Below are 26428 nucleotides of genomic sequence, written 5' to 3'. Positions count from 1 at the left end.
GCTTCACTATCGCCTCGCCACCATGTTTATGTGTCATACAGTCTGTTCGCTTGTGCTCAGGTACCGCGACTTATGTCTCAATAAACGCAAAACCACTGGTACGTGATGGCAACTACTTGAATATCCCTCCTTGAACGTTTTTCTGAGGCGATGAGTAGCTCTGCTTCACTCTCTTATGACTGTTTCTGCGAACAACGCTAGCATACCTGTCCTGAACTTTGGACACTGCGCACAACTGCTTCCTGAAGGTATCACGCTGGTCACGATATCACCTCTAAACGCAGACGACCCTGTCACCCTGGCCATTGATGTCCCACAGCTGCCTCCAGGCAGCCCTGCTAGCCCGACACCTGATGACGCGTTCGACAACATGATTACCCCAGACCTAGAACCTCCTCAAAGCCTGGACCTATGCATTTTGGTGGCGTCATACAGCGATGTTTTTGATTTCGCTTCACCAAAACTTGAACTAACATCTCTTGTGACCCATCAAATTCACACTGCGGACGCAAGATCTGTTCATCGTCGCCGTTACCGTGTCTCGGCGACCGAGTGCTGGGTCATTCGAATGGAAGTTGACAAGATGCTCACTAAGGACATCATTGAGCCATCTTCGAGTTTTTAGGTGTCATCCGTGGTACTTGTAAGAAAGATAACACCTGGCATTTCTGTGTCGGCTACAAGTACTTCAACAAAATCACCAAGAAAGACGTCTACCCTTTGCCACGAATAGACAACGCCCTTGATTCTCTTCATGGCGCACGATAATTTTCTTCTATCGACCTTTGTTGGTGCTATTGGCAAATATCTGTCGATGCAAATGATCGGGAGAAGACCGCCTTCATTACACCTGATGGTCTATACCAGTTTAAAGTCATGCCCTTTGGGTTGTGCAACGAGCCAGCAACATTTGGGCGCATGATAGACTCGCTACTGAGGGGTTTCAAGTGGTTCATATGCCTCTGCTACCTAGATGATGTCGTCATTTTCTCCTCGATGTTTACCAGTCACCTGCAACGCTTGTCCGCTATTTCGCAAGTATTTCGCACCGCCCGTCTTCAACTCAACTCTTCAAAATGCTGCTTTGGCCACCGAGAGATCACCGTGCTTGGCCATCTTGTTGACACTGCCGGTATACGTCCTGATCCAGCGAAAATACACGCTGTCACCAGCTTCCCTATTCCACGTTCTTCCAAGGACGTTCGCTCATTTTTGGGCCTGTGCTCATATTTTCACCACTTTGTTAAAGATTTCCCACTCATTGCGCCGCCCCTGATATGTCTTGTGAAAAAGGACATCCCTTTCACTTGGGGACCTGACCAAGCGTCGGCTTTTTCTCATCTCATCGACCGACTCACGCCACCCCCTGTGTTAGCCCATTTTGACGACTCTAAGAAGTAAGCATCGATGCCACTAATAATGTTATCGGTGCTGTCCTTGGCCAAAATAAACGTGGTGACGACTGCATCATTGCTTACACCAGCCGCCTCCTCTCCACAGCTGAGCGAAACTATTCTATAACCGAGAAAGAGTGCCTTGCTCTTGTTTGGGCAGTCGGGAAATTTCGTCTCTATCTTTACAGCAGACCCTTCACGGTGGTAGGTGATGATCACCATGCCTTATGCTGGCTGTTTTCACTCAGAGATCCAGCTGGTCGACGTGGTTGTTGGGTGCTACGACTTCAAGAGTACACGTTCGCTGTTGTCTACAAGTCTGGCCGTTTGCATCAAGACGCCGACTGCCTGTCCCGTTATCCCGTTGACCCACCAGACTCTTTGGCGAACGATACCATTCCGTCTGTGCTTGCTATAACTGACCTGTTCAACATTTCTGCTGAGCAATGGCGTATGACGTGACCCGACTCTTCGCAACATCATCGACCGCCTCCACTCTACCGCTCCCGATTCATCCCTTCGCCTCTCCGTGCTACGCCTTGGCACCTTGCTACGTCACAGTCTGATACCAGATGGTCCTGACCTCTTACTTGTGATTCCAGCACACCTTCGTTCGACTGTTCTGGCCCTGCTTCATGACGTGCCCGAGTGCGGGGCATATCCACGTTTCCCGCACCTACGATCGTGCACGCCGTCGGTTCGACTGGCCAGGAATGTATAGGTCACTTACGTCGTTACATGACCTCGTGCGATTTTTGTCAGTGCCAGAAGAAGTCAACACTTGTCTGCCGGCTGTCTTCTATCACTTGACATCCCATATGAACCGTTTCATCGTGTCAGCATTGACTTGCTTGCTTCGTTCCCTACGTCTTTCTCGGGAAATTGATAGATCGCCATTGCCACAGGCTATGCCACACGCTTTGCAATTACCGTATTTTCGTGCGTATAACTCGCACCAAAAACCCAAAAATTTCAGTGGCAAAGTGGAGGTGCGGATAATACGCGGGGTTTTTCCTATAGTGCTGCTTCACAGCAATGCGTGTTGTGCTGTGAAGCCTCTTAACAGTGTAGCGAAGGCTACGGAGGCGGTTTCCGCAAATTCGTGTTGCTCCGCAAATAGCACGGCAGCTTGCGGCCGATTTTGGTTTCGCTTGCTTGCATCGTTGAAGCGTTTAGAAAAACATTTGGGGAGAGACAATTCGATTGTTCAGTGTAAAATCTCACTGTCACACCACAAGTATATTTTTTGGACGTTCGCGGCCGCTCAGTGACCCTCCACATGTCCCTACATCACGGACGCCATGTTTACTTTTGGGAAGGGCTTGCTGAAAAGGTGGTGCTGTCCAAGAAAGTTCCATAATGAATAAAGTAAGTTCCATAATAAATAAAGCAGTATTTATTTCAGCAAGGCAAATGAGATGTTATAGTGCCTATAGAGATATTATCCATAAATTAATGTACTACTTTTTGACGCGGTATCAGGCATTCATTTTGGTTCTGTTGTTTCCAGGGTGCTGTTACAGTGTACTAGAAGGGGTAGGTGTTCTGTGGGGTAGTGCTGTCAAGTTGTCGCCGAGTGTGAGCGCTCTTTACCTCGCTGATACCACTAGTTTTCCACATCTCGACCCGTTCGCCATGCCGGCAAGGTTCCTTTTCGCATTGCATAAGTCAATTGGCAGACTTTGGGGTGGTTCTTGCCAGACTGCCACTAAATTTGACTGAAAATTTTTTTTTCTTTAGTTGTGGCTTTTTTGTAAGAGTTTGGTGCCATCCGCGGTGCATTTCGCGAGTGCATGAGCGACGCTGGCCGTTTTAATTAACGGAATGAACCGAGCCTAGCAGAAGTCGAGCGTGGCGCTGCCGTGCAATTAGGAGGCCAATTTAATTAACGGAATGAATCGCACCTTACAGAATTCGTTTTAATTAACGGAATGAGCAGAGCCTAGCAGAAGTCGAGCGTTGCGCTGCCGTGCAATTAGGAGTGTAGTGTAGTGAGACATATTATGCCATTTTATTCCTATGTACCCATCCTATTGTTTTATAATGCGCTCTTGAGCTGAGAGACAATTTGTGCTTATTGTGGGTGGGGCCCTGTAAGCGACGGCGGCTCGTCGGCCGGGTCCCATTTACAGGTACGCGCAAGTCGCGCTTAATTCACTCTATCTGCTTCGATAAAGCAGCCTTCCAGGCGTACATAGCTGTAGCATATCCGACGTACCCCGATTAACCAGCCTTGGAACGCTTATTCATCACATGTATATACGAGTCCGAACGATGTCTTGCGCTGACACATCTAGGGGAAGCGTAGCGTCCCCCGTCGTTTCGCGCGGTCGACGCGACTCGATCAACTGAGAGAAAAAAAAAGTAAAGGGGAAGGGGGGCAGTGCATCACCTCCTGCGACTCTATAGTTTTCCCCGTCATCCCTAATACTGAGACGCGAAATCTTAATTGCATAGCTGCGCACACAGCAAGAGAACGCGCCCCGACTACTGCTAGGCGCGGTTCATTCCGCTCATTAAATTGGCCTCTTAATTGCACAGCAGCACCCCGCTCGACTGCTGCTAGGCGCGGTTCATTCCGTTAATTAAAACGGCCAACGTTGCTCGTTCGCGAAATGCACCGGGGATGGCACCAAATTCTAACAGAAAAGCCACAACTACTAAAAAAAATTTGCAGGCAAATTTAGCAGCAGTCTGGCAACACTGACCCTCCCAGTCTGGCAACCACTTATGCAACGCCAAAAAGAACCTTGCCGCCAAGCCTAAGTCGATCTGTTCTGTCACCATGAGTAGCGTACAGCGGCAGGCCTTCACGGCACGGCAAAAGCTTAAGATCATCGCCGTCACCGAGGAATTTGGAAATCGCGAAGCAGGAAGACGGCACGATGTGGACAAGTCCTGCGTGTGACTGTGGAGAAAGAAGAGAGCCTTCAAGCCGTGCACCGCGACCGTAGGTCATTTCGTGGCTCCAAGACCGGTGCCTACCCTGAGCTGGAGGCAGAGCTATTAAAGTTTATCGATGATGTGAGAAGCAAGGGTCATGCCGTATCGACCGAGATGGCCCAAGTGGAAGCGCGGCGACTTTCGAGGGAGCTAGGCCTACCTCACGAGTTCCGTGCGAGCCGCGTATGGCAGCACTGCTCTATGAGGCGGCAAGGGCTCTCAATCACAAGGCGGACTACATTATGTCAACGCTTGCCGGCTTCTTATGAGGCGAAGCTGCTCAAGTACCAGAGATATGTAATTGGCCTGCGAAAGCAGCACAATTACATTTTCTCGCAAATCGGCAATGCGGATGAAACTCCTGTTTGTTTTGAAATTCCGTTGGACACAACGATTGAGAAGACGGACAGCAGTTTGGTGAGCGTGCTGACCGGCAGGAACACGAAACTGTGCATCACAGTTTTGCTTTGTGCTCTCGCCGACGGCACGCAACTGCGACCGTACGTAATCTTGAAAAGGAAAACTCTACCAAAGGTTCATTTGCCTGCCGGTGTGGTGGTGCGCGCACGCGAGAATGCGTGAATGAACAGTGACTTGTTCTAAGACTGGATCAAGACGGTATGGGAGAAGAGGCCCGGTGCGATGCTCGCAAAGAGGTCCATGCTCGTTCTTGACTCATTCCGCGGCCACACAACTGAGGAAGTGAAGGACCGCCTTTCACGCAACAGCACCGACTTAGTTGTTATACCCGGTGGAATGACGTCAATGTTGCAGCTTCTAGATGTGTCGCTTAACAAGCCCTTCAAAGCACATGTCAAGCGCTATTACGCCGAGTGGATGGCTGAAGGCTGCTACGACTTGACACTGACAGGACGAGTCCGAAGGCCTGATATTGCCCTATTCTGCAAGTGGATTGTCGAGGCATGGAAGACCATTCCAGGTGAGATGGTGCGAAAAAGTTTCAAGAAATGCTGCATCACAAACAACATGAATGGAACCGAAGATGACTTTGTGCATAATAGTGAGGACTGCGGCTCAAGTGATAGGAAGAATGGATGGATGGATGGATGGATGGATGTGGCTGTACCCTGTAGATCTGGCACGGCTAATGCCACTTAGCCATAATAGTTAGTGAACTAACCATTAGATTTATCTTTTTTTTTTCCTTTAAATAGTAAAGTTGGACGGGTACTTTGCAGTGAAGGGCTTCATTTTCACTCGTGCCTTGACTTTAGCCACCAATCAGATAACCTCCTTCTAGTTAAGTCTACCCGCTTAAAGTCTATTTTGCCCTCCCTGTCCCTAAACTCCAGTGCTTTGGAAAACTTTGCGCCATCATCCTGAACTATAGGGTGAAGCCCTTTACAGAACATTATCAAGTCCTCGGCAGTTTCTTCTTCCTCTCCACACGCACTGCATACTGTGTCTACCCCTTCGTATTTGGCCCGATATGTCTTGGTTCACAATACTCCTGTCCTGGCCTCAAACAGTAGAGAACTACCCCGAGTATTATCATAGATCCTTTCTTTGGCAATTTCCTGCTCAAAAGTTTGATAGATCTCTAGTGCAGACTTTCTAATCATGCCAATTCTCCACATGTCAGTCTCCGTTTCCTTCACTTCTTAACTGATAGGTCTTTATGGTTTGGGCACCTGCTGTTTTCTAAGTATTTACCAGTCAATTTTCTGGTTCGCTTCCTTCATTTCGTATCGACATTTTTCATGTACAAGTAGCTGAAAACCTTCCTAGCCCAACGCTCCTCCCCCATTTTTCTCAATCGCTTCTCAAATTTTATCTTGCTGCTAGCTTCCCTGCCCTCAAATGATGTCCATCCCATATCACCTTGCACTGCCTCATTTGGTGTATTCCCGTGAGCTCCTAAAGCAAGCCTACCTATTCCACGTTGCTTAATTTCTAATCTTGCTTGAACTTCTGACCTCATGCACAAGACCGCATTGCCGAACGTTAGCCCAGGAACCATGACCCCTTTTCATATTCCTCTCCCAACATCATACCTATTGTCATTTCACAGTGCCCTATTTTTCATCACTGCTGCATTCCTCTTAACTTTAGTCGTCACATATATTTCGTGTTCCCTTAGGTACTCGGTCCCATTGCTTATTCATACGCCCAGATATTTGTATTTATCTGTTATCTCTAGCGTGATTTCTTGTATTCTAAGCTCACTACCTTCGTTATCATTAAAAATCATGACTGTTGATTTTCCCTTATTGAATCTGAAATCTAACCTATCTTCCTCATTACCGCAGATATCCACCAATCTCTACGAATCTTCCTTGTTGTCCGCCATTAGCACTATATCATCTGCGTACATCAATGCTGGTAGTGCCTTTTCAATGAGTTTTCCTTGTTTGACTAAAGAGAGGTTGAAGCCAAGTCCACTTCCGTCTAATCCTTGTAGGTACATCATGAATAACAAGGGCGACAGTGGACACCCCTGCCTAAGTACCCGTTTCACCTCTGTGGGCTTGGATACCTGTTTTTCCCACTTTATAGCTACCTTGTTACTTTTATAGATTTCCTTTAAAAGATTAGTGACTCCATCTTCCACACCCAGTGTGTCTAGTATTCCCCACAAGTCCTCTTGAACCACGCTATCGTACGCTCCCTTGATACCCGAAAATGCTAGCCACAGGGGCCTGAGTTCCTTTTCTGCTATTTCGATGCACTGCGTCAGTGAGAACAGATTGTCTTCCAACCTCCTGTGTTTCCGAAACCCATTCTGCAGTTCCCCCAGCACCCCCTCATCCTCTATCCATGCCTGCAGTCTTTGCTTTATAATCTGCATCGCCAGCCTGTAGACCACTGATGTCACTGTTATGGGACGGTAGTTGTTTATGTCATCTTTGTTTTCCTTTCCTTTATAAATCATGCTCATCCTGCTAAGTTTCGATCCATCAGGGACTTCACCATCGATTATAGTTCTGCTCACTACATCTCTCAAAGTCTGTTTAGACTTCAGACCCAATGTCTTTATCAGCATAATTGGAATGCCATCTTGGCCTGTTGATGTACTACTTAGAATCCTCTTCTCAGCCCTTTCCCACTCTCGTTGTGAAAATGGAGCCATTGTGCCACTTGATCCATCCCTGTCTATTGTGGTGCATAAGGCACTTCTTTGTTGAAATTTTTCTGTCACTCTTGTTCTTGTATATTCAATAGCTTCATCCCGTTCTGGCCTTGCACCTTGAGCTGTAGTTATAAACCTCTGCTCTAGATTTGTTTCATTTCTTAGGGAGTTTAGATGGTTCCAAGATTTCGCAGCTGCCTTTCTGTCCTTTATATGTACTTCTGCCAGCCACTGAGCACCCTTTCTTCTAATCTTTTCATTGATCAGGAAGGATGCTTCCCTTCTAGAGCTTAGAAAGATTTCCCATTTTCTTTCAACATCATCTGTCAGTTCACCCCGTTGCTTAGCATGTCTGTGTTCCCTAGAGGCTTCCTGACGTTTAGCTATGGCTCTCTTAACTTCCTCATCCCACCAACTCTTGGGCTTGTGTCTTCTTTTCCGGAGTGACTTGTCATGTGCCTTAGCAAACTCTAGCCCAAACAGTCTAATTAGATTTGTGTATGTCCACATAGCTCTAGCGAGAGCAGCGACAGTGAGTGAATTATGACTGGCCTGGCAGACAGCGTATTCTGCTTGCTAAATAAAGCTTTTTCTGTCTACATATGTGCTATGTTGCTTGAGCTGTAGCTTTTGTACAGCCTCTCCTGTATATCAAATGTGCGGGCAATACGCAATGATTTTTTTTTCTTTCTCAGTGAGCTGAAAGTGGGGGTGCTGATTATATGCAGGGGCGGGTTATACGCGCGAAAATACGGTACTCGCGCACTGCCCACCAGCTGCGATACTAACGTGGTGGACTTCTTGCTCCACGCCATCCTTCAGCACGAAGCACGGCGGCAGCTTCTCAAGGACTGTGGAAGACAGTTTCTATCACGGGTCATCAGTGATATTTTAATGTCTTGCTCGACCAAACATAAGCCAACCATAGCCTGCTATTCTGACAAATGGCTTGACGGAGTGGATGAACCGAACCATTACCGACATGCTGGCAATGTACGTGTCTGCCGACCACCAACAATGGGTGCAGCATTGCCCCGCTGGGTGGTCTAGTGGCTAAGGTACTCGGCTGCTGACCCGCAGGGCGCGGGTTCGAATCCCGGCTGCGGCGGCTGCATTTCCGATGGAGGCGGAAATGTTGTAGGCCCGTGTGCTCAGATTTGGGTGCACGTTAAAGAACCCCAGGTGGTCTAAATTTCCGGAGCCCTCCACTACGGCGTCTCTCATAATCATATGGTGGTTTTGGGACGTTAAACCCCACATATCAAATCAATGGGTGCAGCATTGCCTTTTCTCACGTTCGCCTATAATTCGTCGCTGCACGAGACGGCGGACTATTAGCCTTTCTTTCTTTTATTTGGCCGAAATCCAACTTTGCCTATGGACACGATGATGCCTCCTTCGACGTACTCACCCTCTGAATACGCTCAAGAAGCTATAGCTCGTGCCGACCATGCACGTCAACTTGCGCGCATTCGGCTGACTCGCAAGCAGGCCAAAAACGTCATTATGACAGCCGTCATCGAAATGCCCACTTTCCTCCAGGATCTCTTGACCTCCTGTGGTCTCCAGCACGCCGTATTGGGCTTTGAGACATTACTGTTCCCATACTCCGGACCATACCGTGTGCTCCACTAAGTGACCGACGTCACGTATAAAATCGAACAATTGTCTTCGTCCTCGTTCATGACACCCCGCGCAGACATATTTCACATTGTCAGTCTGAAGCGTTATCTTATACCGGACTCCACCAACACACATTTATAGTGACCGCTTTCACTAATGTTTTTCTCCGGCTGCACCGAGTAGGTACCTTCACCGCTGAAGGGTAACGTTATGTGCTGCTCACCTAGAAGAGGAAGAAGAAAAGGACTAGGTGGTGCCTGCTCTCGCCATCTTGGTTGTTTTTGTCCGTACTACTGTGGACTGTAAATATTGTAAATACGTCCTTTTTTGGTCGTCTTCCACATAACATGATATGCACAGTTAGTAAATTTATGCCAAGGCATTAATCGTAACACTTGGATCAAAGCATAAAATCTGGCATAGGCTGGTACTCACTGACTGCTTTACATGCAGTCACTTCCCCCCACAATGCATGCTCTCTGCCGGAATTGTTAAAACGTTGTCTGTTTTCAAAAAAAAAAAAAAAAAGGCTGAGCATAGAAAGTGTGATTTAAATATAGAAATACAACTAAGTAAATTTCAGATTCAACATGCACCACTGAGCTAGAAACGAGCTATTATCGGAAATGCCCGTTCCACGACGAGACTGAAGGCTCCATTTCTTGTTCAGCGAAACATTTGCCGCAAGAAACAAAGTAGGCATTGGCTGAAATGGCACATTTCCAGGCCAAGCTCCGAAACCTGAATGTTCCATCTTTCATCATAAGTTGGATAGAGGCTTATCTTTCAAACCGCGCTCAGTACGTTGACGTGGGGGGACATATTTCTAACACGTTACCGGTATTATCAGGTATCCCACAGGGAAGTGTTTTAGGGCCGATTCTTTTTCTTATATACATAAATGATATAGCTGACACGGTTGAGTCTAACATTAGTATCCGATTGTTCGCTGACGACTGCGTAGTATGTAAAAAAGTGACATGCCAACAAGATCAGGTTGATCTAAGTCTTGCATTAACACAAGTTAGTGAGTGGTGTACTCGGTCGTCAATGACATTAAACTCTGACAAAACGGTACTCCTACGTGTGACAAGAAAAAAACAACCATTCACGTTTACCTACAACGTACTAGGAACACCAGTACGTGAAGTAAATGAATATAAACACCTAGGAGTAACCATTACAAACACACTTTCTTGGTCCGCACATATAACAAATGTCTCCGCATCAGCTTCTCGTAAGCTTGGTTTTCTGAGGCACAAACTGAAAAAAGCCCCTCCGGAATTAAAAATGCTTGCGTACACAGCGTATATTTTGCCTAAACTTGAATATGCATCAGTGGTTTGGGACCCTTTCTACAAAAAAGACATTCAAAAACTTGAAATGGTTCAAAGACGCGCTGTACGTTTTATTTTTTCTAAGTTTAAAATATCTGATTCTCCGACAAAATTAATGAAAGACAACGATATTCCTGTGCTTGAAGATCGCCGCAGAATCGCACGCCTGAAATTCTTGCGTTCCATTTATAATGGTAAGCTGAGTATTCCTGCCCATTAATACATACAACCATTCTCTCCTCGCGCATCTAGGCATCGTCATATGCATAACCTGCTCCCAAACACCACGCGGACTAACACCTTTAAAAATTCTTTCTTTCCCCGAACAATTATTCAGTGGAATAGCTTACCACCTGATGTCATTTCATCTGATGACTTCGAGAAAGCGTTGCTCGGAGCATCTCAACCGTGACATAAGCGCACCTTCTCTGTACTGCTAGTGCTTAATATAATGTTTATACTCTGTATTCATGCAATATCACTTTTTCGGATTGTTAGTGCTCAGTACTTGTAATAGTTGACGCGTTTCCATGTGTATAAATTTGTCTGTACGTATGTGTATATTCTTTTTTTGTGTGCTTTAAGACATCACTCCATTTTCGCCATTATTTATTATTTATTTTTATATGGTCTGTTATATTTTTTCTTAAATTCATTGTATCATCCATTTTGTATTCTTGCAAATCTGATTATTCCTTTAATTTTTTTCTCGATGTTTGCATATTTGTTTATTGTAATGTTCCCCACCTGCTTGGTCTTCAGTGACTGCAGTATTTTCTAAATAAATAAATAAATAAATAAATTTGCAATGTGCGCCTCTATATGTGATTACTTTCTTGCATTCGCTTGCTTTTCGTGCAATAAGACTGCTTTGCCGGCCTTTAAATGGGTAGCTTACTGTGTGAGGAAGGAAGCACAACTGCTTGTTTTTATGTGAAATATATCTTCCTGCATCGTGCTTGCACTGCTTTTGGTAACTGCTTCAAACATATTTCTGTCTCGTCGATTAGTGCCTTTGTAAGTTCACCTATATTTTTTGGCACGGTGATATCAGCTGTGGTATATCGATATTAAATACAAGAAATATTATCTAACAAACTTCATCAAAATCAAGCCAGCAGCTAAAGAACTGATTCATGTATGTTGAGCTGAGAGTTTTTTCAAAAACTGGGAAGACACTGTCTCATAAAGGCACCATCTCGGAATTGCATAAATGGGATAAAACAGCCAAAGCAAGTGTGTTTTCACACTGTGAAGAGGAACAGCGCATGCACCTCTTCATGGCAGTGTGGTCTGTTCCTGTACAGCTTATTTCACTGCATGCCACCTTTTTAGTTCTTGCTTTTGCTGTCAATATTTTTGAGTACTAAAGCTGTCCCTGAACATGTGCCTACATTTCAAGTGGCATATGATACCTAGTAAAATATTTCTGCACATCGCTGTCCAGAGTCGCCATGAGAGATGAGCAGGAAAATTTGCATGGGTTTGTTCTGACGCATTTATCGATCTAGTTATGCGAATTTACAATCACTCATAATGACTGGAAGCTAAAATTGTCTAAGAAAAAGCAGAAAAAGAAGAAATTGTATGGAATTTTGATCGGTTGGTTCTATCTATCTTGAAGGGGCCCTGCAACACTTTTTAGGCATGGTCAGAAAATGCTGCCGATTGGTAGTAGAGGTTTCAAGAGAACACATGAGTCAAATGTTATTGTGCTGCACACGGCCTGGAATTCACAATAAATGATCAAAGTCAGCTAAAAAATGCTTTCTCTTCTCTCGAGAAATCACGAAAGACGCTCAAAAATCACTGGTAGAGAGCCCATCTATCAGCCATTGGCTGATTTGAACATGGTGAGCTCGGTCGTTAATAAGATCACTGCGGAAGGCGGTCACTTGTCCTTGTGTGTGCGCAAAATACTATTGAAAAAGCCTCGTATTCAAAGAAAACAAAAAGAAAAAAGTGCTCAAGGTCAGGAGGTGCACATAATGTTTTTTTTGTTTGCCCTTCCCATTCATCTCTGCTTAGCTTCCAGCGCTTTCATTGGGATGACAGTAGAAAGAATGCGAATGCAGCCTGTGACAAATCTTTGTAACTCTGCTTGTACTGGACGAAGTCTTAAAAACTCAAGTTCAACATTGTAGCACTACATCCACCCTTCGAAAGCATAGTAAGACTTTTCCTCAAGATTACAAAGACATAAGTATGATGTGAGTGACTTAACGTCATGCTAATTTCAACAGGTGATGCGGAAGAAATTTTTTTCAGTAAACAGAAAAGTGGTGCTTATGTGTCCCACTGCTCCACTAGGGTTAATGTTTCTCTCCACCCTAAAAACACATTTTATGAAAAAAATTGATTTCTTGGGGTTTCATATTTTCAAGCTTCCTGCTCATTCAAAAATACTTTGAAAAATGTTATGTAGCTATCTCGAGTCGTTCGAATGTTGTCATCATTGAACCCCTGCTGGACAGTGAACCCCTGCTGGACACACCCAAAACGAAACTGAATGTTTAAAATTACACAACACCTACCATTTTCTCATGAATATTTTTCGTATACATATTATCGATGAGTTATTTAGGTTGCTCTAATGCTTTTGGATCATCTCATTTTCAATTCATCATAAAATTTCGACTACTTGGCTGTGGCACTCCATTGGTTACGTACTTTTGTTCGACAGTCAGTGTAGTTTTGTATGCCATTTCGAATTTTTGGACTTAGTTCTGGTTTTTTATGGAAAACGTTATGGTACTTTATGAAACAGGGCAAAGTATATGATGTAAAATAAGCATAAATTTGAGCTAGCGATTCATTATGACAAGCGTGCACCCACTGGGGAGCATGGGGATTCAGCTGGAGACGCAAAAGAAGCTAGGAACGTCTTTCATCTCGCTGAAAAAAAGCTTGTTCCACTTTCTTAGGTGTTTCGAGCTATAGGCCTGTTGAATCTCAGGCATATCGAAGGCTTCTTTGTTTAATGGACATTCTTTTCAAGTCTTGACAGCCATTTTTTTTTTTTCGAAACGTGATTTTAACGCATCCTAGAGTTACACGAACAATGATAGTTCTGTTTCTCATCAATACCTTCACATAAAATTTTGTGAGCTGCTTCTTTATGGGTGGAACTGCATTCAAGCAGGACTATTGAAAATGAGTGGAACTTTTTGTACTATGGTCGATTCTATGCAAAACAAACCTTCAAAATATCAACTTTTTCACTCTTGCTGTGATACCGTACCTGAGCTTAGAGATATGATGATTGTGGAGGATAGATGCACAAGGTGTTGTCCTCAGTACATATCTACCAAGTCGCGTTGAAGTCACGCCAAAAGTGTTTTACTTATCATTGTAGCATGAGACGCGCCACCCTAGAGCATACGTTATGGGAATGCACTCAGATACAGGGCGCCAATGCAGTCCCCCCGGAACAGCTTGTGGCGCGGTGGAGAGCCGCGCTGATCAGCTCAGATCGGGCAGATCAAATATGGGCCATCCAGCGAGCACGGGAGGCGGCTGAGAGACAGGGTCTCTCCACCGCCCCTGGCGCGGCTTAGGCCCACGGCTCAATCTCAGCAATGCTTGTAACTATACGCAGTTCCCATTATCTATCTTTGTCTTGTATGTGCTTGAATTCTTATACATTTTTAGTTGACTTATGTTGCCTTCCTGATTTGCGCATCTGATACTTGTTTCTTTATTTTGTCTTTTTTTCTTGTGTGTTATATATGTTGTACCCACCCCCTCTGTAATGCCCTACGGGCCCTGAGGGTATTCTAATAAAATAAAATAAAATAAAAATCCGCTGGTTAAATAAAGTTTGCTCACTCACTCACTCACTCACTCATCATTGTTGGCGAAACATGCATATGTTGGAAATTTTTTTAATAAATTTAATTTTTATATTTCTAGCTATTTCATCACCTTAGCCTTAAAACTACTAGCCAATATCGCACATATAATGCTGGGGGTAAAACTGGAATCTTTCTTGAAGGGGGAGGGTGACCTTGAAGACAACATAGTTTTAAAGGACAGCGTTTGTAGGGTCTTGTCTTCTTTCTTGTGTCCATGGTGTCTTTCAGAATTCAATGAATGAATGAAATAAGTTGGTTCCATAGATTCTATGCAGAAGTTTGAAGGGGAGATGGAAGGCAAAATTGACCAAAAGTGCAACATTTCAAGTTTCAAGAGCCCGGTTTTGAATCTTTTCCAATGCATCAATCATGTTCTTTTGGTTCGGGTTCCAAACTATTGCTGCATATTTCAGGACGGGTCTAATGAGCGTCTTCTACGCTGTTAGTTTAACTTGAGGGGAAGTTTTGGTCAGTTTACGCCTTAAAAAACCCAGCTGTTTAAATGCACGTGCATAAATTTGATTAATTTGGACATCCCACTTTAATGATGATGTTATTGTGACCCCCAGGTACGTTATGGTATTTACGTGCTTGATGTCTGCCCCAGAGAAGGTTTACTGAAAGTGGAGTGGTGTCTTTCTAGGGGAAATTGTAATGCACATGGCTTTGTCTGTATTAATTTACATACCATGTTTTTTGACAACATTGCCAAATATTTTCTAAAGATTTGTCAAGTTTCACCTGGTCTTCTTCTGTTCTAGTGGGAGAGTATATGACGCAGTCATCTGCAAAAAGCCTCATTGTAATACATGGTTGCATAGCAGTGTAGATGTCATTGATGTGTATGAGAAAGAGTGTTGGTCCTAGTACGGACCCTTGGGGAACACCAGAGAACACGTTGGCACGGTCAGACTCGACATTATTAAAAAAAACATACCCAAAATGATTCAAGTTTTTGTATGAGCAATGAGCACAGGACACGGTCGAATGCCTTAGAAAAATCAATAAATATTGCATCTATTTGCAGTCTAGAATTAATAGCTGAAGCAATGTCATGAGTAATCTCTAAAAGTTGTGTAGTGGTAGAAAGCTTCCTTCTAAAACCATGTTGGTTCGAGTAAAGCAGATTATTTTCCTCTGGATAGTTCATAAGTGCTTTATTTATTATATGCTTCGTTAGCTTGCAGCATGTACTTGTCAGTGATATTGGCCTGTATTTGTTTATCAGTTGTTTGTTCTAACTTTTATGGATAGGAATTACTTTTGCACACAACCAATCATCAGGAAGCACTGCTGTTTCTGGTGTGTAGCGACACCACGGACCCGAGCTAACGGGGGAGTTTTGGCTCCCTCCCACGCCTAGCCGTGCGTGGCTGAGCCATGTCCGGGGAAAAGGGGATCCTGGGGGTTGAGCCGATGCTGGGTGATTGCACCTTTAAGGCCCCCCGGCAGAGGCAGCACACCCCTTTGGCCCCGGCTTCACGTAGACGGCACCCCTAGGCTGACCCACCCAGGGGAAATCGGCAGTCGCCTTTTCCTATCTCTCTCTACCTACAGCTTCGTCTTTATCTCTCACTTCTTACCTGTCCTGTCGTCTTCTCTTTTCTGTTTACTTCCAAATTTCTTGGTGGCTAGGGTTAACCCTGGGAGACTGACCTGCCTTGGTCAGGGCCACAGGGTTATAGTAGCAATGTATGGCTAACGTGTGTATATGTTCCCTTTGTTGGACTCCATGGTGGGTGGCCAGCATAGCTACCGGAAGAACATGCTTTTCTATGGAAAAAAGTACCCCCCTTTCCACAATAATGGGTCCCGTAAAAGGGGTCGCACCGAAGCAAGTAGAAACTTTCTGACTAAAGAGAGTAATTACACGAAATTTTTTGTTGTAATGTCATTGACTGAAACTAAGATTCAGGACATATCACCATTTCCGATTGCAAAAGCAGTCAAAGAATGCATTGGAAGCAATTACAGTGCAAAAAAAATGAATTCAGGAGATCTCCTCATAGAAGTGAAAAACAAAGAACAGAGTGACAAAATTAGACACCTTGGAAAAAACGGACAACATGAAGTCCGTGTAACAGCTCACCGGTCTCTCAATTACAAGCGAGGTGTAATATCGGACAATGAACTGCTCAAGTGCACTGACGCAGAAATTGAGGATGCTTTAGCGGATCAAGGTGTACTTGCCTGAGGAGCAATCATCATTCGTAGAGATAACAAAGAAACCCGCACAAGGAATGTAATACATTCGCAAGCACGACGCTTCCTGCTGCAGTTAAGGTAGCGTACCTTTACCTATGTGTGAGGCCCTACATACCTAATCCTCGCAGGTGCTTCCGGTGCCAGAGGTTTAGGCACGGGTCTCATTCATATCGTGGTAGTCCAACCTGCATGAAATGCGGCCAGAATGAACATGATGATGGCGAGTGCACCAACCCTTTAAACTGTGTGAATTGCAAGGGGCCCCATGCAGCGTACTCACGCTAATGCCCAGAATGGCAAAAAGAAAAAGACATATTTACACTGAAAACCAAAGAAAACATATCGTATCCAGAAGCGCGCAAGCGAGTGGTTCTTGGCCAAAAGGGCACTTACGCTGAAGCGGTGTGAAAGGGGAAGGCACCGCCGATGGTCTCTGTAGGCACACAGGTCAAACTCCAGGACCTAGTGGCCATGGTTCGTCTCCCAGACAAGAGCAAAAAAAGGGCACCAAGTGCCTTTTTTCAGGGAGGCCCCAAAGCCTCGACCAGTGTTGGTGTCAGCCAACCTAATGTCGAGACAAAAGAGGTCTCAACAACAGTGCCGAGTAGCCAGCCTCACTTTAGGAGGCCAGCATCCTCACCGGGCACCAACACTGTTGAGTGCCCTGGTGGTGCTGAGTCCATGGACGTGAGTCCATCGGACAATGAAAGCCTACAGACCCTGCTCCAACTAGCAGTTCGATCAGGCAGCCCATCATTCCTCCCTGCCAAGGAGGGAAAGGGAGCTGAAACACATTTTCAGCCCCACCAAAAAAGAAGTGACGAAGCACACGGATAGTGTCGCTTTTTAGCTTATACACAAGTAACTCAAAATACTAAATTTTATACACATCATTTCACGTAATGGCATACATCATCCATTGGAACTGCAGAGGCATGACACGAAACTTAAGCGACATTAAGGACATAATTACTAGCTTCTCTCCTGTAGCGTTATGCTTGCAGGAAACGAATCTGGGACCAAAAAACACCAAAATACTAAAAGGTTACACTGTTATACGTTGCAATCGCTCGCAAAGCAACCGGCTGTCGGGCGGCGTTGCCATTATTGTCCAAAGTGGTATTGCGGTTAGAGAAGTTATAGTTAACAGTTTCAATTAAATGGCTGCAGTCACCATTTTATCACATAAAACTATCACTATTTGTTCCTTATACATTCCACCTCATACACATTTTATTGTAAAAGATCTAGAATTGATTGCAGAACAGCTACCTAAACCTTTTTTTAATGGCAGGAGATTTCAATGCGCACAACATACTATGGGTTAGTGTAAAGACAGACAGTAGAGGGCAGGTAATTGAAGATTTTATTCTTACTAACAATGTGTGTCTTTTAAACACTGGATCACCAACATACTGCTCTCCAGGCACAGGAACCATGAGCTGCTTGAATTTGGCACTGTGCTTTAGCTCACTGTTTACTGATTTTGCATGGGAAACAATAAACAATCCTTACGGTAGTGACCATCTACCGTCGATTGTAAAACTAACATCACCACTTCCGACCATACGCTCTCGACCACAGCGTTGGAAGCTTCACAAAGCTAACTGGCCTTTGTTTACGCAGAGAGCTAATCTACAGGATGAGTTTTCTGAACACCTAACAATAGATGAAATAAATGACAAGATCACCGATTGTGTACTGTCTGCGGCAGAGCAAGCTATTCCCCAGTCTTCAGGACTAGTGGGAACAAAGCTAAAGGCATGGTGGACCAGTGAGTGTGCAAGAGCCAAAAAACTACAAAATAAAGCATGGTGCAACTTCCGTAGGTACCCCACATGTGACAACCTCCTTGCGTTCAAACAAGCTAAAGCAAAAGCACGATATATTCGTAGAGATGCAGAAAAATCGTCCTGGCAGAAGTACATATCTACAATCAATAGCACAACCACACCCGAGAAAATGTGTAACCAGGTTATAAAATTCAGCAACGACTATTCCTCATATGCGATACCCATACTTACAGACCCAGGCACACAGACATCTCTAGAGGAGCAGGCGAACATTTTAGGGGAATACTTTTACACTATATTCAGTTCCGCTGATTACACGCCATCCTTCCTGGCATACAAACAGATAACCGAAAAACAAAAACTATCTGTAACCGGTGGCCTAGATGAGCCGTACAACGCTTCCTTGACACTCCAATAGTTAAGCACAGTGCTTTCGGCGGGAAAAAAGACAGCAGTCGGCCCAGACAGAATTCATTACGCAATGCTCGCGCACCTGTCTCAAGCTGCCGTGCAAACATTATTAAAGTTTTTTAACATGATTTGGAAAACTGGAAAAATGCCCGCAAAATGCAAAATGGCAACCTTAGTACCATTTCTAAAGACTGAAAAACCACCGACTTTACCGGGTAGCTATAGACCCATAGCACTTACAAGCTGTATGGCAAAATAATACGAAAGCGTAATAAACAGAAGACTAACATACACCCTTGAAGTAGACAACCTACTAGATGATCATCAGTGTGGGTATAAGAAAGGCCATTCAACGATCGATCATCTTGTTCGTCTCGAACACACAGTGCGTAAGGCCTTCTTGCATAGGCAACACTACCTAGCAGTGTTTTTTGACCTGGAGAAGGCCTACGACACCACGTGGAGGTACGGTATACTGAGAGACCTGGCAAATCTCGGAATACGCGGAAGAATGCTTAATTGCCTCTCTTACTTTCTATCAAACCGAAACTTACAGGTACGGTTGGGCTCCACACTATCGCGAGTTTTTGTCCAAGAAAATGGTGTGCCACAGGGTTGCGTGTTGAGCACTACACTGTTCTTAGTCACAATGAATTCAGTTAATGAAGTAATCCCACCCTCTATCATGCACTCATTATATGTTGACGATCTTCAGATAGCATGTCGGGCCTCAAGCATATCCACATGTGAAAGGCAGCTGCAGCTAACCATCAACAAACTGACCAAATGGGCAGATCAAAATGGCTTTCGCTTTTCTACTCGGAAAACCGTTGCCCTACTTTTCTCACAAAAGCGTGGCTTGTATCCGGACCTTGTTCTTAAAATCAACAACAGTGTACTGCCACTCAAGTCAGAACACCAGTTCCTAGACCTAGTCTTTGACAGGAAACTAAACTTCATTTCTCACATGAATTACACAAAAAAGAAAGCAAACAAAGCGCTCAACATTCTGAAAATACTATCGTGGAAACACTGGGGTGCCGATCGAGTCTGCCTTTTACACATACCGCTCGATCGTGCGCAGCATACTTGACTACGGCAGCGTTATTTACTGTTCAGCCAGAAAATCTTACCTCAAACGTCTTGACCCAATACATCATCATGGATTGCGCTTGGCGGCTGGAGCGTATAGAACCTCACCTGACCAGAGCTTATATGCTGAGAGCAACGAGCCGTGTCTAGAACAAAGAAGAGCGCTACTTACTGTATTCTATGTTTTAAGAACTAGATCGAAACGAAGCCACATATGTCACACTATTTTCTCTCACATCGGTACCAGAATACAATGCAACAACAGACCGCACACGATAAGACTATTTCTCCTGCGCTTTGAAGAAATATGTCTAGACTACAAAGTACCGAATCAGGCACTAAGCGTTGTCCGAATGCTGGAAAGACTGGCTCCATGGTTGGACTTTTCGCACTACACTGACTTTGCCTTAACTCATCTAAGGAAGAAGGAAACTCCACGGGGACAAATTATCCAGGATTTCCTAGCCGTACAAGAAAAATATAACACACACTCTGAATACTACACTGATGGATCAAAAACACAAGAATATACAGGATGTGCTGTCATATCAAAACACTCAGAAACATGTATAAGACTGCCACCATTCGTATCTATTTTCACAGCAGAAGTATATGCTCTTTTGATTGCTCTCGAAGAAATTTTATCAAGAAATCATAAAAAAGCTGTCATATACACTGACTCACTTAGCGCATTAAAATCCCTACATTTAAGGTCGGAAAATGAACCGTTTCTTGGGGACATTTTACAGAAGCTAGAAAGAGCTGAGAAAAATGGCAAGACAATCCGGCTTGTATGGGTGCCGAGCCATGTTGGTATCCCAGGAAACGAAAAGGCAGACAGGGTAGCAACAAGGGCAGGTCATCAAAGCATAGCAGAAATAAGGACACCATTCAGAGACTGTTTCAACAGTTGTCGGACAGCCTTTAGGGCAAAATAGCAAGAAGAGTGGCAGGCTCAAGTGCATAACAAGCTTCAAATTATTAAGCCTATTCTACAAGAATGGAAGTCTTGCAATCACCAAAAGCGCTTCATCGATGTAACACTATGCCGCCTGCATATAGGTCATACTCACCTCACCCACAACTTTTTATTACGCGGAGAAGATCAGCCAGAATGCGAACATTGCAAGGAACCTCTGACTATCAAACATATTTTAATAACATGCCCAGTCTTTGAAAAATGTAGATACGTTTAGTTTAAGAATTTTACAGACCACAAACACCTTTACACCTAATGTTAATACTATCAGAAAATGCACCCATCCCCATACAGGATGTTTTTAGGTTTCTAGACGCCGCAGGTCTTCTAAAGAACCTGTAAACAGAAATCTGTTTTTCGTCTCATATTTTAACCCTATTATCATAATCACCCAGTGTCTGGCGCATCATAGCCGTTGTTGCTTTTGCGCCATAAAACCCAACGTAACTAACTAACACTGCTGTTTCTAATGATAAGGAAAATATCTTGTGCAGAAAAGGGGTTAGCTGAGCGGCATAGCGCTTAAGAAAAGCATTAGAAATTTCATCTGGGCCTTGCAATTTTTTGGCATCGAGTTGAAGAAGCAGGTTAAGTATGCCAGACTCTGTTATTGTTAACTCTGGCATGTGATTTTCACTGTTAGACAACGGTAAAAGTGAAGGCTGTGTGCGTGTGAAAACCGATTGGAAGTAAATGTTGAAAGCATCTGCAATAATCCGTGCATCTTCAACAAGACTACCCGATATTTCCATTTTAGTTACTGTGCTATTTGGCTTTGATAAGTAATTCCAAAATTTACGTGGTTGATTTGTCATAAACTCAGTCAGAGTGCTTGAGAAAAAGTGGTCTCTTGCCATCTTTATTTCGGTTTTTAACTGGCGTGAAAGCTCATTGAGCGCAGGGGATTTCTTTTTATGTTTGCGGAGTCGTACTTTTCGTTTAAGGTGGATTATGTTTCTCGTAATCCACGGCGTTTGACGCTTAGTTTTCTTTAGCTTAGTAGGTATATAGGTTGATTCACAATGCGTGATTCCAGATTTTAGTTTGTTTCATAGATCCACGACACCCGATGACGCATTAAAGAAATTGTCTTGTGATGCATCAAGAAAATCTATAACACTTTCGTCATTCGCTCTGTAGTATTCTTTAACTGATATGCGCGTCGTTGCGGGGGTTACGCGACCGCCCATGCCATGAAATGTCAACAGAATGAGCTTGTGATCAGAGATACACTCTTCAATACTTATTTGTGGTGTTAATGAGCCAGACACAAATGCAAGATCAAGCACTGAACATGCCGACCCGTGGATGCGAGTCGGTTCTATCACCAGCTGTGTCAACGAGTAACTAAACATAATGTCAAAAAATATACCTGAACCTTTAACAGTAGTATTTTCAATGGCAAAAGTGTCCCAGTTTATTCCCGGCATATTAATATCACCAGTAAGTATTAGTTTCATTCGCTCACCTACACAGCCATGAAGAAAGTTCTGTAGCTTTACAAGGTATTCATCAGGAGCACCCGGAAACCGGTATACTCCATCATTCAACACAGGGAGTTATTAATAAGGATTGAACACCACACATTTTCGTGACCAGCAATGCCACTTTCTTTTTGAAAAGACGTGTTTCGTTTAATGGCGATGGCTACGCCCCCGCCGGCCATCCCCATCTGTGCGAAACAGTACGTATGCTGGTGGCACTATCTCTGAATCGTGAATATCAGGGTTTAGCCACATTTCCGTAATGACCACTAGATCAGGTCCGTACAAAAGCAACAGTTCTTCCAACTGCTGTGTTTTGTTTATGATACTTCTTGCATTAAAGCAAAGCAGCGTAAGTGGCTCTTTTGTTTTCTGTCATGCTTGAGAAGTGTTTGCCTTCTTGTGACCATCGGTACGGGCAGCTTTCACAGCTACCATTTTATTTTCTATCTCATTCCATGTGAAGCATTCTCCGTTGATTTCAAGTTTGTCGTAAACTAGTGTAACCTTATCTCCGTTACTGCGATTCAGCGCAGATGCCTGCCACAGCTTCCTCCGAGTTTCACGAACAAACTTAGAATAGTCTTCCGATACAGATATGGCTGTATTTTTAGTTTATAACAGTTTCGTAATACCAGCATTTTTCTGCAAAATCATAGAAGTGCAATATAACCGGTCGGTCGCGGTTAGGCTTCCGAAGACCAAGCTTGTGCACACGCTCAACAGATTTCACTTCGATGCCCAACATTTCAGAAAATATTCCTCGCGTCACAAGTTGTTGCACCATTTCTGGTTTTTGTTGTTTCTTTAAGGCCATAAATAATGATATTGTTATGGTGGCTTCTATTTCCTAGTTCTTCTATTTTGTTGTGCATTTCAGTGAACTCACTGCCCGTAGCCGATACGGTTGCTTCACATTTTTCTGTGTTCTCCTGACATTGCTTTAATGACATAAGGGTACCTTCAATTTGAGATAGCCTTAGCTGGACATCTTTAAGACCTCTTTCAAGAGCTGTATGAGATAGATGTCTTATGTTCATTGACGGCTTTTAGTATTTGATCTATTTTGTCAGGACCTTGGTTCTCTTCTACGTCACCACTCAGTTGCAATAACAAAAATATCACGCGAACACACTGCAGGTAGCAAAACAACATGTGCTGTGGGCTTGGCAGCACAACTAGTCCAACGTAACTAGTTTTAGTACATTTAACAAAGGACTGTTTATCACCAACCTGTATAACAAAGAGCACGTAGTTTAGCATGATGCTCCGAACGGTGCCACCAAGCCCAGTGAAGCACGCGCGGGACATGTTCAGCTTTTTATGCAGTCCCGTTGATGTGCCAGATGTTGCTAGTGCGCCAAAAGGATCCTCGGGACGTGACGTGCGAAGCGTCGCATCATGATGGGGTTCTTTCTGCCATGCTGATAGCGGTAGCAGCATCGTCCCAAGTTGCATTTGTTAGATACTTGATGACATCGGCATTGTGGCGGAATGACCACAGCAATCCAGCAGGGAGGCACGTTCAGTCCGTGAAAGCCAAGGCATACCTGTATAATGAAGAGCACGTAGTTTAGCATTATGCTCCGAACGGTGCCACCAAGCCCATTCATCACGCCCCAAAAACTGGAACTGAACACCTGCACCCTGAAAAACAAAAACACGTGTTACGAACCGACTTTGTGTGTACGCCAGTCAAGTATACTACACCACAATACATGATCACAGCATCGTCTGTGCATCCGCCCCATGCGGTGGTCCATTGGCTAAGGTACTTTGCTGCTGGCCCATAGCTCACAGGATCGAATCCCGGCTGCAGTGGCTGCATTTTCGATGGAGGCTAAAATGCTGTAGGTCCGTGTGCTCAGATTTGGGTGCACGTTAAAGAACTCCAGGTGGTCGAAAATTCAGGAGCCCTGCACTACGGCTTCTCTCATAATCATATGGTGCTTTCGGAATGTCAAACCTCGCATATCATTCAATCGTTTGTCCATTCGTCCATGCATATGTCTGCCCGTCTGCTTGCTCATTAATTTGTTTGTCCATATGCGCATCTTTGCATCAGTCCGTCCAACCATCTGTCCATCCTTTACACTAGTCAGTGACTTGAACATGAAAGTATAGACTTTAGACCTATATTGTTGCCCACTTGTCTTCATTCACTTCGTGAATAAAGACTAGTGGGCAACGTTGATGTTTTTTCTGAAGGCTCTCGAATTAAAGTTACTAGTGTCTGTTTGTTCCGTTCCTTAGTTGGTATAAACTTTCAGTCATCTTCAGGGCATTGGGCCTAACTACAGTTGATCTTAACCCTATGGGATGGCTGTGTCGCACGAGTACATATGTAATGTTTGTATGAGTAGATAGCCAGCATCACATCCCCAGTTGATGCTTCACGAACATTCCAGTTTATTTTAAAATCAGTTGCGAGACCTGACGTGGCTCTGTGGCAGAACACTTGATTTCCACACAGAATGCTTGGGTTTGATTCCAGCTGGGACTGACATTTATTCTTTTCATTCATCGGGTTGACGCTACCGATGTCAGGCATTCCCTAATGCTCTCGCATTAAAAGTACCTGTGGCTGTAAGACGTTCCTGGATTTGTAAAAATGGTCAATCAGTTGTCACACATATATACATACTAGTGGCACATACCTGCCTGCAGGTATGTGCCACAAGTCTGGCAGAAAGGTTTTGACAACTTATGTAAGGGGATTGTGACATATTCACATCATGACCAGCGAGTCAAACCATCTTACCTTCTCGAACTAATATTGGTTTACCATAAGTTAGGGGGTGATTATGAGACCACCTAGACATTGTTGGCTAGACAGTCAGACAGACACAGACAGACAGACGTGCTTGCAGTACGCAAAGAAATGCTTCACATTGAAAAGCAGTTACAGTGTGTGAGAAATCTCTCCAACTGCACTCATACTCGACATATTATAAAACTCTTCTGCGGTCAATTTGTGTGGCAATAAGCTCCTTCTAAGTTTACTTAGTAATTGGTTGCAGGGCACTTTTGAATGAAATCACATCTCGAAGGGTCAACTTGTTGGATAGCTGGTGGAACATATCATAAGGCAAGCAGCCCGAAAGACTAGGACAGTAAAGGCATACATACATCTACACAAACTGTTGACTGGCAACTGAAGTTTATTGTGTTGAAGAATGTAAATGAGGCATATCTACATATCAGCCAGCCCTTGTCAGTATAATCAAGAAGAGAAAAAGGAAGGTGTTGTTGTGTGTGTGCTTTTCCTGTCCTGGTATTTTCCCTTACAGTAATGTTACTGTGTGCTGCTGGCAAGTTTGACTGTGAACTCGATTAGCAATAAATAAGTACACAGGGAGACAAATGAAGCTTGGTAACGTTGTTGGGCATGTTGGTATGTCATACTGTAATTCTGTGGCGCACGAAAGAACATGGACACAGAAAGACGTGACACACACAGGTGTTACGTGAATCTTAGGTCTTTCTCTGTGTTTTTTCATGCGCTAAAAGACAACAGAATGGAGCGTAGCTGTTCTTTGATGGATGTCTATGTGTAGTTCACCCACTTCCTGGTAGTCACCATTGAGGCAACATTGGTCCTGAAATGTCAGGTTTTGCTCTTTTAAAGTAAATGTCTGCCTTTTCCTTCTAGTTTTTTTAGGGTTTTCATTTGAATTATTGCCAAAAATGCCTTTTCCTAACAAAGACTTTCATATTTGACGACAGGTAAAGCACAGAAATAAGTCTTTCAGGTGGACTGACTGGTTGAGTGGTGAATTTCAGAAAATAAAGGTAAAAACTAGGCTTGTGTGAATATTAGAAGGTTTCAAATATTCCAACAAATAGTTTCGTATTTGAATTCGAACCTAACTTACCGAAAATTTCTAATTATTCGGGGCGAATAAATAGGTGCATACTAATCTGCACGTCACACCTTGTGAAGGTGGTTTCAGTGCAGTGGAGGGGTGCTGAGCTGTGAAGACACATTCAGGAGAAATTTGCACTGCCGCGATGTTTCACTAAAAGGTTAAGTGGAGATATATATCTTCATATTGATACATTTTTCAAGTCTTTTCAGTTTCAAAGCTTGTTATACAGACCTATATGCTCGAATTAAAGCAATTTTTAAAGGGTGACATACTTTACAGGCTACCACTAGCACTTTACCGAAAGTCATATCCTGCTACTACTCAAACTTGTTCCTTTAATGCAAAATAATGGC

The 26428-nt window shown here is 44.0% G+C and overlaps 1 protein-coding gene across 7 annotated transcripts in view; it reads left to right on the top strand.

Annotated features, from left to right (window-relative positions):
• Nucleotides 1-26428, top strand: part of LOC119166781 (methylthioribose-1-phosphate isomerase) — a 373314-nt gene that overhangs the window by 82345 nt on the left and 264541 nt on the right. Inside the window, exon 1 of one of the 7 annotated variants that reach the window (XM_075882515.1) lies at nucleotides 12430-12558. The exons of the other annotated variants lie outside the window; for them this stretch is intronic. Within the exon in view, the coding sequence (XP_075738630.1) occupies nucleotide 12558 (1 nt within the window). The 5' untranslated portion in view covers nucleotides 12430-12557. Of the gene's footprint in view, nucleotides 1-12429; nucleotides 12559-26428 lie in introns of those variants that run through there. 7 annotated transcript variants of the gene reach the window in all.

The sequence above is a fragment of the Rhipicephalus microplus genome, unplaced genomic scaffold (genome assembly GCF_043290135.1).
Source record: "Rhipicephalus microplus isolate Deutch F79 unplaced genomic scaffold, USDA_Rmic scaffold_12, whole genome shotgun sequence".
Lineage (NCBI taxonomy): Eukaryota > Metazoa > Arthropoda > Arachnida > Ixodida > Ixodidae > Rhipicephalus > Rhipicephalus microplus.
This window is presented reverse-complemented; position numbering and strand designations above follow the sequence as displayed.